Below are 11,417 nucleotides of genomic sequence, written 5' to 3'. Positions count from 1 at the left end.
CACCTACTTTGCCTCAGTTTTTACCAGTAGGACAGGTGGCCCTCAAGGCAACTGGCCTCTGGAGCTGGTAGACAGAGATAGGAAACCAAATAGTCCTCTTGTATTCCAGGAGGAAATAGTGACTTACTGAGTCATCTGGATCCTCACAAGTCTATGGGACCAGACGGGATCCATCCTAGGGTAATGAGGGAGCTGGCAGAAGAGCTTGCCAAGCCGCTCTCCATCATCTTCCAACAATCCTGGCTCACTGGGGAGGTCCCATATGACTGGAAGTTGGCAAATATCACCCCAATCCATAAAAATGGCTGCAAGGCTGACCCTGGTAACTACAGGCCTGTCAGCCTGACCTCGGTGCCTGGCAGAGTTATGGAGCAGATTATCCTGCGTGAAATCACACAGCAGCTACAGGATGGACAAGGGATCAGACCCAGCCAGCATGGGTTTAGGAGGGGCAGATCCTGTTTGACCAACCTGATCTCCTTTTACGATCAGGTGACCCACCTGATGGATGAGAGAAAGGCTGTGGATGTGGTCTATCTGGACTTCAGCAAAGCCTTTGACACTGTCTCCCATGGCACACTCCTGGAAAAGCTGGCAGCCCACGGCTTGGACAGAGGCACTCTGTGCTGGGTTAGGAACTGGCTCAAGGGCCGGGCCCACAGAGTGCTGGTGAATGGGGCTGCATCCAGTTGGCGGCCGGTCACCAGTGGTGTTCCCCAGGGGTCAGTGCTGGGCCCAGTCCTTTTTAACATCTTTATCGGTGATTTAGATGAGGGGATTGAGTCCATCATCAGCAAATTTGCAGATGACACCAAGTTGGGAGGGAGTGTCGACCTGCCGGAAGGCAGGAGGGCTCTGCAGAGGGATCTGGACAGGCTGGAGAGATGGGCTGACTCCAATGGAATGAAGTTCAGCAAGGCCAAGTGCCGGGTCCTGCACTTTGGCCACAACAACCCCCTGCAGTGCTACAGGCTGGGACAGAGTGGCTGGAGAGCAGCCAGGCAGAAAGGGACCTGGGGGTGCTGATCGACAGGAAGCTGAACAGGAGCCAGCAGTGTGCCCAGGTGGCCAAGAAGGCCAATGGCATCCTGGCCTGCATCAGGAACAGTGTGGCCAGCAGGAGCAGGGAAGTGATCCTTCCCCTGTACTCTGCATTGGTGAGACCACACCTTGAGTATTGTGTTCAGCTCTGGACCCCTCAGTTCAGGAAGGATATTGAGGTGCTGGAGCGGGTCCAGAGAAGAGCAACGAGGCTGGTGAAGGGACTTGAGCACAAGTCCTATGAGGAGAGGCTGAGGGAGCTGGGGTTGTTTAGTCTGGAGAAGAGAAGGCTTAGAGGCGACCTCATCACTCTCTTCAACTACCTGAAGGGAGGTTATAGCCAGGTGGGGGTTGGTCTCTTCTCCCAGGCAACCAACAATAGGACAAGGGGACATGGGATCAAGCTCTGCCAGGGGAGGTTTAGGTTAGATGTTAGGAAGAAATTCTTTACAGAGAGGGTTATCAGGCATTGGAACGGCCTACCCAGAGAGGTGGTGGATTCACCATCCCTGGAGGTTTTTAAAAAGAGATTGGACGTGGCCCTTAGTGCCATGATATAGTAATTGGAGTTGGATAAGGGGTTGGACTTGATGATCTTGGAGGTCTTTTCCAACCCAATCTATTCTATGATTCTATGGATAGCGTCTTCTACCTTGGTCCACTTCCTCGCGGGGCATGTTAAATAGGCTTTAAATGGAAACCTTTGTCTCGCACTTAAGACAAGTCACGCCCAAAGACTAAGGTCGGGTCTCGCCTCTGCAATTAAGCGATCAAGTTCACGGTTTCTGGAGATGGATGCTAGTTGTTCTGCTTCAGCAGTCGATAATAGGTGAGCTCTAGCCCCACTGTCTCAGCATCGGAGAAACCACGCTAGAATTCGCTCACTAGGCTGTCCTAGTTAGAACAACTGGGACCGATTCATCACTGGATGGGTGTAGCCCAAAACTGTGTATTCTATAGCCTTCCATGCCATTTCCCAGAAACTGTTCTCAGTAGAGGCCTGCGAAATAGGAAGATGTTCCTGTCCTCATACCCTTTTATGGAATTCCCCGCTCTGAGGGAAGGACTGAGCATTCCTGCCTGAACTGGAGAATATATAAACTTGGAGTTTCAGAACCTTTTTACCACTCGTGGGATCCAGAGGAGGACTGCAGCTCACCGCTTTCAACCAGACTGAGACCACCACCCTCAACTGGACTGCAATCACTACTTTTGACCAGACTGCAACAGCTCTCCCACCAGCAGGTTTTTCCCCCTCTCCCTTTACTTTGGACTCAGGGGGGGCCCAAGGAACACCACTTTGTTCATGCCCCAGGGTACTGGGTTATACATTTGGGTTTTTGTGGGTTAAGACCAATTGTTTGTCTGTATAATCGTACTTATTGTATTATTTTATTAAATTGTTATTCTGACTTATAATCTCTCTTTTGAGTTGAGTTCATTTCCCCTGCTGGTTAACTTTTAAACCAGCACACAGGCCGACGAGTGTAATCTTTGTAAGTCCCAGGGTTCTACTCGGGTCATTGACCGCGAAACTGCAGTTTCCACTTTCGGGGGTGATACTCCTCATGGAGGTAGAAATTTGACACTGGTATCAGTATAGGTCCCTGCCCCGTTATCTTCTGACTTGCTTTGATCTCCATCTGGTTGTAGACTTACACTGTCGGGCACCAATATCCATGACTTCCTTGTCACTACAGGGGCAAGAGGCATCTCAGGTGATGTAGTCTGAGTTCCGCTTTCAGTGGATGTAGTAGAGGTGGCGTTGGTCTCAGGTGGAATGATTTGAGTTTCCGCCTCAGCCTTAGCCTTCCGAGCATAGTCCGCAGGGTCGTGGCTTTCTTCATGCTACACCCACCTACAAAGGGCTCCATAGAACAGCTGATCCCACTCAGCTGTTTCGTGTGGCTGATCTCAATCCTGACACGTGAAACATCCCAGCCCTGCCTGTCTGGACACAAGCTGGGCAGAACAGTCAATGTAAGGGAGGTGTAGGAAGGGATGAGGTTGTGGGCTGTGCCCAGGCATTGCTGTTGCCCATACCCACACCTGACACTTCCCTCATGGTCCTTGCTGTGGGGTAACCAGGGATGTGTTTGTGAGCTCCAAGGGAAAGGGCACAAAGGAAAATCAACTGCAGTGAGTCTCATCCTCTGCTTCCTCCACTCTTTAACCTTGAGCTCAGTGGAAGAATTGCCAGAGAACAGAAGACTTGGAGGCCACAGCTTGGATGCAGAACAACTTTATTAAGTCTAAAGAAGTAAAGGAGGTGGCTCACAGAGGGCACCAGCAGCAGCCACTAAGATGCAAGGGAGGGTGTCCCTCTGTCTGGGCTGCAGAGGCAGGGAGGCCAAAAGGTCCCCAGGAGGGTGGCATTGGGTGGTGATGACAGGAAAGGAAAGGAAGAGAGAGAAGAGAGGAGAAGAAGGAGACAAGAGTCAGAAAGTCTAAATGCAATGTCCCAGCATTGTGTTTTCAGTGCAGCAGCATGATGAGAGGTCTTGCAGGTTGTTGGCCGAGGAGGTTTGCAGGGGCTTTAGCAGGGGGGACATCTGCCACGGTAGCAGCTGGTGATGCAGGAGAGGTCAAAGCCCCCGGAGTTGATGGGCACTCCGTCACAGCTGAGGATGCTGCCAACGGCAGCGGAGGTGGAGGATCCCACCACGGTGTTCTGTGGGAAGGAGCTGAGGATGGGCCCGGGCAGGGTCACCACCACAGCAGAGGGCTGGATGGCAACAGTGGAGCTCTGGCACTGCCTGACACAGCACTCATTGCAGCTGTTGGCCAGTGGGGTCGGGCCGCAGGGCTGGCAGCAAGGGTTGCAGGGCTGGCAGCACGACATGTCTCTGGCTCACAGGGGCACCTGGCACACAGGGCAGGGAGAAGCACAAAGCAGACACACATGAGAAGCAGCCCTGCACCCAACCCCCCTGCAGACAAGGCACCTCCTGCACCACCTGACACTACCCAGCCCAAAGCCCAGCAGCCTCCTCAGCCAAGTCCCAGCCTCTCCCTGCACAACACCTTCTCTCCCCTTCCCCCTCTCAGCAGAAGCAGCTCCCAGTCCTGGTCTAGCACAGCTCATATCAGCTTAAGCAGGCAAAGAAGAAGGGCTTTCCCACTGACCTGATTGCCGAGGAGAAGGAGGTGAGAGAAGTGGATGCGAGAGCAGAGACTTGGGCTGCCTTTTATAGCAGTCCTGCACTGCCCCAGGCTCACAGACACCTTTGTGCAAGTCATAATTTTCTGACCAGCTCATGTCAAATGTGAACCATCTCAGCTAATGGTAGGGGCTGTGTCCTGGTTTCCTGCACTGCTGCCTTTTCATTTCCTGGTTTCTGCCACGTGTTTTCCTAAATGAAAACTTCTGGAAGAATCGGTATGAGAGACCCAAGGATTTCCGGGACATAAAGACATCATTGCAGGCAGAAGGCTCAGATCAAGGGCTGGTGTCTTCCCGTGCAGGCAGGTGATGTGAACCTGTGTCATTTCTGGGTGGTTTTCCTATGGTACAGTTGTCATGAAATGGGCACTGCCCTCATACTTCCTGCTCACATTCCCAAGGACTTCCATGAGAGGGGAGATGAAGCATCCTTTTCTTTTTCCCTTCCCTTCTCTCTGTGACACTCATTCTTTGTTTCACTTGGGCTTCTGCTGGCAGGGGTTGACCCCATTTCTATATTTACAGTGCTCTCAGGAAAATTGTGCCCATCTCATTCACCCTGTCCTCTCTCTGTACACTCTCTGCAGGTGCCTTGGGAAGACAAGGGGCGTTTCTGTGGCCTGGTCTGTTCCCAGGTTACTTCAGTCCTCTTCTATCAGAGGTGTTCTCTATATATTTTTAACCGAGTTCCCACTTTATTATGTTTTTCGATATGTCTATGAGTGTCTATGTTTCTATGTATGTCTGAGTGTCCAGATTTTTGCAGGGCTCAAGGCACATGTGTGTCAGTCTGTGTGTGTGTGATCCCCATCAGGAGGGCAGTGGAAGGTTCCAGCACTGGGTCTGCCCTTGGTGTGTCCTTGGGCACCACAGAGTAGCCGGTTGCCCCCACCAGAAGGAGCCAATCTACAGCTGAATGGTGCTGCCTTCGACCCTGCAGAGGAGTGTCCAGAGAACTGAAATGCAGCTTCTGCCTCCTGCACCCTCCATTTCCTGCTTTCTGTTCAGGGGGAAAACCAATAACTCCTGCCCGCTGTGCAGGCCCTGATCCCTGAATCAATTCCCTGTTGGCGGAATGTTGCTGAGCCCCTGTGCCAAATGGGTGTGGAAGTGAAGGGATCGGGGTCGAGATGTTGCTCTGCTGGGAGATGCAGGACAGACATTCTGGGTGGCACTGGGACAGTCAAAGAGCTGTGGACTGGTTTTGGTGTTTGAGCACCAGGACTTCCATAGCTCCCCAAAAAGCTGAATCAGAGTTGCCAGCAACTGTGTCTAGGCAGGCAGGGACATGTGCTTTGGGGCCAAATGGATCAAACCCATCTCCTCCATCAAGAGAGAGGCCAGGCAAATTCCCTCTTTGCCGAGGGAGCAGTACTATCACTTTTCTTTAGGTTATTCACATTTACATCCATCCCTGTCTGATGCCTGGGCTGGTGCTTTGTAGCTGAACTTGTTATTCATCTAATTGTGCTTTGCTCTGCGTTGGACCCCCTGTATTGTGTAAATGTGGCAAGGTTTGGGAGCTGGGGGAGAAGGCTGCCGGGCTGGGCTCTGTGAGAAGAGTCCAGTGGCTCCTACCCTGTGTGAGAGTCAGTTCCAACTGTCTCCAGAAGGGACTCAGCGCCGCCCGACACTGAGCACATTTCTCACACTGCTGATTCCTCTATCAAAGTGAATTGCATTCAAATCATGGAATCATAGACTGGTTTTACTGAAAAGTATCCCAAAAAACATTTATTTCCACAAGCTTCCCCCCACTCCATGGACAGGGATGCCACCCACTAAACCACGGTGCTTAAATCGCTGTCCAATCTGACCTTGAACACTTGCAGGGTTGTCACGGGTTAAGATTGGCCCCCCCTGAGAGTCGGGGGCTCAGAGGTGATTGGGTACCAGGGTAGTGTTCCCTGGAGGGCCAATCACCACTCGTCTTGTTCGCTGCTGCTAAAAAATCATATATACACAGCACCGGAAACTGTTGGCAGTTTTTTCTGTTGGTGTCTGCTGCGTGTCGGTGGAGAAGGCCAGGGGGTGGCTGGGCTCCTTCTTCCCCCCTCTGGGTGGGGGGGGGAGCCCTGCGGCCCCCCCAACTCTGCCTAGGCCAGAGTTAGAGACAGCATTGAAGTGAGTGGGATCTGTGAAGGAAGAGGTAAGAGGGAGGAGGCCAGGCCCTCTTCCCCCCCCTGCAGCTGCAGGACGCTTGGGACAGTGTATAACTGGACTGAGCTGCCTGTGGCCAAGGCTAGGGGGCTTTTCCTCCCCCACTGCATTGAGGCTGGTGAGGGGTTGGATTATTAGGCTCAGCATTGGAGCAGAGCCAAAGTGGACGGGCTAAATACAGCTCAGTGCCAGGGGAAGAGAGACCCCCAGGCGAAATTAGAGATGGACCGGAGAGAGGCCCAGAGGATGTCCTTCACAGTGATTTAAAGGCAGGACAGCCGAAAACTCGGAGGAGGAATCAACATTCCAGGACGTGTACGTTGATAAATTGACTACACTACAGCAGCCTATGAACTGAGGTATGAGAGGACAGACTCAAAGCTATCTTCTTGGACTTCATGAAGACGAAAGAACTGCAGCAAACAACTGAAGGTTGGTAGGGAGTGTTCAGGGGCCCCGAACACTCCCACGAGAGAGAGAATGCTTACTTATAAGACTGAAAAGGTTTTCCTGAACTAAAGTTAAAAGGAGAAGCTTTGCAGGGACTGATAGAAGTGTAATATATATATATATATATACACACAAATTTGCTTTTAGTTTGTATAGTATATTTATTTGTGTAAATAAATGTATATATGCTTTCCCCTTCCCCTCTAGAAGCCTCTGGCCTGAAAGTTTTCTCTTCAGTGTCGAGATAAATTGTGGGAAGGGGTGGGGAAGCCTGGAAATTGGATTTTGGATTTCTAATGTGGCTCAAACTGGCTTAGGCATCCACAAATGTTCTTGGTAACTTTTTCTGGTGTCTAACCACCCCCTCAGTCAGGGATGTGTTTATGAGCTGCAAGGGAAAGATCACAAACTGAAATCCACTGAAGGGAAAACGACCACTGCTTCCTCCACCTTCTTCCTGATCTGACTGGAAGACTTACCATGGGAGGAAGGAGAACTCAGAGGCCCAAATTTGGATGCAGAACAACTTTATTGAGTCTAAAGGAGCAAAGAAGGTGGCTCACAGAGGGCACCACCAGAAGCCATGAAGATTCAAGGGGGGGTGTCCCTCTGCCTGGGCTGCAGAGGCAGGGAGGCCAGAAGGTCCCCAGGAGGGTGGCATTGGGTGGTGGTGACAGGAGAGGAAGGGAAGAGAGAAAAGAGGAGAAGAAGGAAACAGGAGCCATAAAGTCTAAATGCAGTGTCTCAGAGTCGTGTTTTCAGTGCAGCAGCATGATGAGAGGTCTTGCAGGTTGTTGGCCGAGGAGGTTTGCAGGGGCTTTAGCAGGGGGGACATCTGCCACGGTAGCAGCTGGTGATGCAGGAGAGGTCAAAGCCCCCGGAGTTGATGGGCACTCCGTCACAGCTGAGGATGCTGCCAACGGCAGCGGAGGTGGAGGATCCCACCACGGTGTTCTGTGGGAAGGAGCTGAGGATGGGCCCGGGCAGGGTCACCAGCACAGCCGGCGGCTCAATGACGACAGTGGAGCTCTGGCACTGCCTGACACAGCACTCATTGCAGCTGTTGGCCAGCGGGGTCGGGCCGCAGGGCTGGCAGCAAGGGTTGCAGGGCTGGCACTGCTGGCACTTCTCAGGGCACGACATGGCTCGAGCCTGGGGCTGCACCTGGCACACAGGGCAGGGAGGAAGCAGAGCACACGCACACCTCAGCAACAGCCGGCAAAGCACCACCAGGAAGCCAAGGCACCTGCTGCTGCCTGGGGAGGGAGAGGCTCTGCAGGGGCCAACAAGGGAGCCTTTCCCTGAGCCCAGCAGGGCCTTCAGAGATCAGACAGGCCCAGGCTGCTCCTGCCTAAGCTGTAGGAAAACAGCCCCCTCAGCCCAGCCTCCGCCTCTGTCCCTAAGAGACGCTCTCCCCTCTGCCCACACGACCACCATCCCCGAGCACTCCCACAAGACCAAGGAGCAGGGATGGGCTGCAAAGCTCGACCCTGTGCTAGAGAGGGGGGAGGAGAAAGGGGGTTCCCACTCACCGGCTTGCTGAGGAGAAGGAGGTGACAGAAGGGGTTGAGAGAGCCACCAGTTTGGCTGGCTTTTATACTGGCCCCACAGTGCCTCAGGGCCCAAAGGCCGTGCTGCATAAGTGACAATTTTCCTGCCTGATCCCAAGGAGCGGAAGCATCTCAGGGAATGAATGGTATGGCATGAGTTGGTGTTTCCCACTACCCTGACATTGCATTTCCTGGCCTACATCATCACCTTTCCCTCATGGACACTTCTGAGTGCAGGTCTGAGAGGTTCCAGGATTTCTGGGGGCAAGGATGTGTCAGTATGGGCAGAAGTTATGACCTAAGTGCACAAGGATACAGAAGAGGCAGATGATTCCAGCCGGGGGCACTCTGGTGGATTTCTGTAATGCTTCCTGACTTCTGTAATTCCTGCTGGCAGGAACGGTCCCAGCTGCTCCCAGCCCTCCGTTCCTTGGCTCATCACCCAAAGTCCTCCCCTGAGTGTGGGTCTTGCCCTGCTGGTCAAAACACTTTGGCTTCCTCCTGTGCCTGGACAGTCCCTGAGGCTCCTCTGGCACTGCTGCCTGAGCATCTGTGCTGCTCAGAGGCCCCTTCCCTGCTCTGGCAGGGAGCTCCCCGGCAGCTCCTCACTCCCATCCCTTCCCATCCCCTCTGCCCCCTGTGCTGATCCCCAGTAATGAGTGGGGGAGTGTGACTGTGCCCTGGAGCGTGTGAGTGTCTGCACATCCCTGTGCTTGTGCTCACCTGGGAACACACCCCTGGGAGCCTCTGGCCTGCAGTGTCTCTCTGTGTACAGGGGAGAGCACTTGTGTGCAACCTGCTGTGTGAGTCCTTGGGCATGTTTGCTGTGTCTGTGCATCTGGGTTTGTCCTTGTGCTCCCTGGGCAGGTTGGGAATGTGTCAGTGCCTGCGGGGGTGTCCTCAGCTGTGTCTGAGCTCATGGCTGAGCCCAACCATTCCAAGGCCTGTAGTGACATCCCTCCCCAACAGTGCCAGGCACTGACACAATCCCAGCTCCTCCTTTTCTGAGGAGAGCTCGTTACTGGAAAAGTGATATTTCTTTAAAAAGAGTCTATGCAGCCATAGGGGAAGATGTTAAAAATATCTTTTAAGTTTAGCACAGTAGTGTTTGATCCCTATATTCATGGTTAATACTTAGTTTTGTACCACATAGTGCTTAGTACAAATGCCTGAGTTTGATGTAGCTTTGTGTTAACTCCCTCCATCTGTGACTTATAGTCTTGTGCCAGCAATCGCTTCCTTATTTCCCTATATCAGTGATTGATATGGACTCTCAAATGTCTTAGTTTTGAGAATGAGGATTGTGTGTCAGAACTAAGATTGATAAGAAAAGTTCGTTATGACCTGACCACATGTTTCAGATACTCTCAAGGAGAGAGAACTCACTAGAACATCTAGAACCATAAAAGGAAAACATGGGGAATGGGATGTACCCAAGAGACGACCAAAAACTCTCAAAAGACCCCTATGCATCTCCAAAAAAGTCCACAAATATATTTAAGGTATATGCATGGACTTAGGAACTGTAATGAATATGTAATAAAAATGTAATGAATACGTGCTAGCTTTATGAATATAACCTGGTCTGTTTGGTTGCTGGGTGTGCATGTTATGTAGAGCTTTCCACACTCACCCAGCAGGGTGTCAACTCTAACCTAACAGACTGGTTCATGAGCTTCTTTACTGGTTTTTGGTGACGACTGGAGAGGGCCACAGCACTCAGGTCTCACCAAGGAGAATCCTGACCCCAGGCCATCATTCCTCATGCTACCTGCAGGCAGCCTTGGGGCACGGAGCTGTTTCCCAGGCTCCTTGCTCCTGTCTCATGTAGAAGCCATGGCTAGGATCAGAGGTGAACTCTGGTACAGTTCAGGGGAGACCTTGGGTGATGAGCCAAAGCCTGGAGTTGTTTGTGCAGCTGGGAATTTTCCTGTCAGCAGGACCAGAGTGCCCCAGGCTGGAATCACCTGCCTCTTCTGTATCCTTGTGCACTTAGGTCATAACTTCTGCCCATACTGACACATCCTTGCCCCCAGAAATCCTGGAACCTCTCAGACCTGCACTCAGAAGTGTCCATGAGGGAAAGGTGATGATGTAGGCCAGGAAATGCAATGTCAGGGTAGTGGGAAACACCAACTCATGCCATACCATTCATTCCCTGAGATGCTTCCGCTCCTTGGGATCAGGCAGGAAAATTGTCACTTATGCAGCACGGCCTTTGGGCCCTGAGGCACTGTGGGGCCAGTATAAAAGCCAGCCAAACTGGTGGCTCTCTCAACCCCTTCTGTCACCTCCTTCTCCTCAGCAAGCCGGTGAGTGGGAACCCCCTTTCTCCTCCCCCCTCTCTAGCACAGGGTCGAGCTTTGCAGCCCATCCCTGCTCCTTGGTCTTGTGGGAGTGCTCGGGGATGGTGGTCGTGTGGGCAGAGGGGAGAGCGTCTCTTAGGGACAGAGGCGGAGGCTGGGCTGAGGGGGCTGTTTTCCTACAGCTTAGGCAGGAGCAGCCTGGGCCTGTCTGATCTCTGAAGGCCCTGCTGGGCTCAGGGAAAGGCTCCCTTGTTGGCCCCTGCAGAGCCTCTCCCTCCCCAGGCAGCAGCAGGTGCCTTGGCTTCCTGGTGGTGCTTTGCCGGCTGTTGCTGAGGTGTGCGTGTGCTCTGCTTCCTCCCTGCCCTGTGTGCCAGGTGCAGCCCCAGGCTCGAGCCATGTCGTGCCCTGAGAAGTGCCAGCAGTGCCAGCCCTGCAACCCTTGCTGCCAGCCCTGCGGCCCGACCCCGCTGGCCAACAGCTGCAATGAGTGCTGTGTCAGGCAGTGCCAGAGCTCCACTGTCGTCATTGAGCCGCCGGCTGTGCTGGTGACCCTGCCCGGGCCCATCCTCAGCTCCTTCCCACAGAACACCGTGGTGGGATCCTCCACCTCCGCTGCCGTTGGCAGCATCCTCAGCTGTGACGGAGTGCCCATCAACTCCGGGGGCTTTGACCTCTCCTGCATCACCAGCTGCTACCGTGGCAGATGTCCCCCCTGCTAAAGCCCCTGCAAACCTCCTCGGCCAACAA

At 53.1% G+C, this 11,417-nt stretch overlaps 3 protein-coding genes across 3 annotated transcripts; 1 reads left to right on the top strand and 2 right to left on the bottom strand.

Annotated features, from left to right (window-relative positions):
* Positions 1–3,448: 3,448 nt before the first annotated feature.
* On the bottom strand, positions 3,449–4,250 carry LOC116798617 (feather keratin Cos1-2-like). Its single transcript, XM_032711143.1, has 2 exons — positions 4,168–4,250; positions 3,449–3,904 (listed from the first exon to the last, which is right to left on the bottom strand). The coding sequence occupies exon 2, from the start codon at positions 3,881–3,883 to the stop codon at positions 3,578–3,580; it is 306 nt and encodes a 101-aa protein (XP_032567034.1). The 5' UTR covers positions 3,884–3,904; positions 4,168–4,250; the 3' UTR covers positions 3,449–3,577.
* Positions 4,251–7,633: 3,383 nt separating this feature from the next.
* Positions 7,634–8,379, bottom strand: LOC116798614 (feather keratin Cos2-2-like). The gene is made up of 2 exons (XM_032711140.1): positions 8,347–8,379; positions 7,634–7,978 (listed from the first exon to the last, which is right to left on the bottom strand). Exon 2 carries the CDS (start codon positions 7,955–7,957, stop codon positions 7,634–7,636), a length of 324 nt encoding a protein of 107 aa, XP_032567031.1. The 5' UTR covers positions 7,958–7,978; positions 8,347–8,379.
* A 2,264-nt stretch (positions 8,380–10,643) lies between these two features.
* LOC116798611 (feather keratin Cos2-2-like) lies at positions 10,644–11,416 on the top strand. The gene is made up of 2 exons (XM_032711136.1): positions 10,644–10,676; positions 11,045–11,416. The coding sequence occupies exon 2, from the start codon at positions 11,066–11,068 to the stop codon at positions 11,387–11,389; it is 324 nt and encodes a 107-aa protein (XP_032567027.1). The 5' UTR covers positions 10,644–10,676; positions 11,045–11,065; the 3' UTR covers positions 11,390–11,416.
* Position 11,417: the final 1 nt, after the last annotated feature.

This window comes from Chiroxiphia lanceolata, chromosome 26 (assembly GCF_009829145.1).
Source record: "Chiroxiphia lanceolata isolate bChiLan1 chromosome 26, bChiLan1.pri, whole genome shotgun sequence".
NCBI lineage: Eukaryota > Metazoa > Chordata > Aves > Passeriformes > Pipridae > Chiroxiphia > Chiroxiphia lanceolata.
The sequence above is the reverse complement of the archived record's forward strand: the minus strand, read 5'-3'. Positions and strand labels throughout refer to the sequence as shown.

Coding starts and splice junctions, on each gene's coding strand:
- LOC116798617 (XM_032711143.1), bottom strand. CDS start 3,883: ATGTCGTGCTGCCAGCCCTGCAACCCTTGCTGCCAGCCCTGCGGCCCG.
- LOC116798614 (XM_032711140.1), bottom strand. CDS start 7,957: ATGTCGTGCCCTGAGAAGTGCCAGCAGTGCCAGCCCTGCAACCCTTGC.
- LOC116798611 (XM_032711136.1), top strand. CDS start 11,066: ATGTCGTGCCCTGAGAAGTGCCAGCAGTGCCAGCCCTGCAACCCTTGC.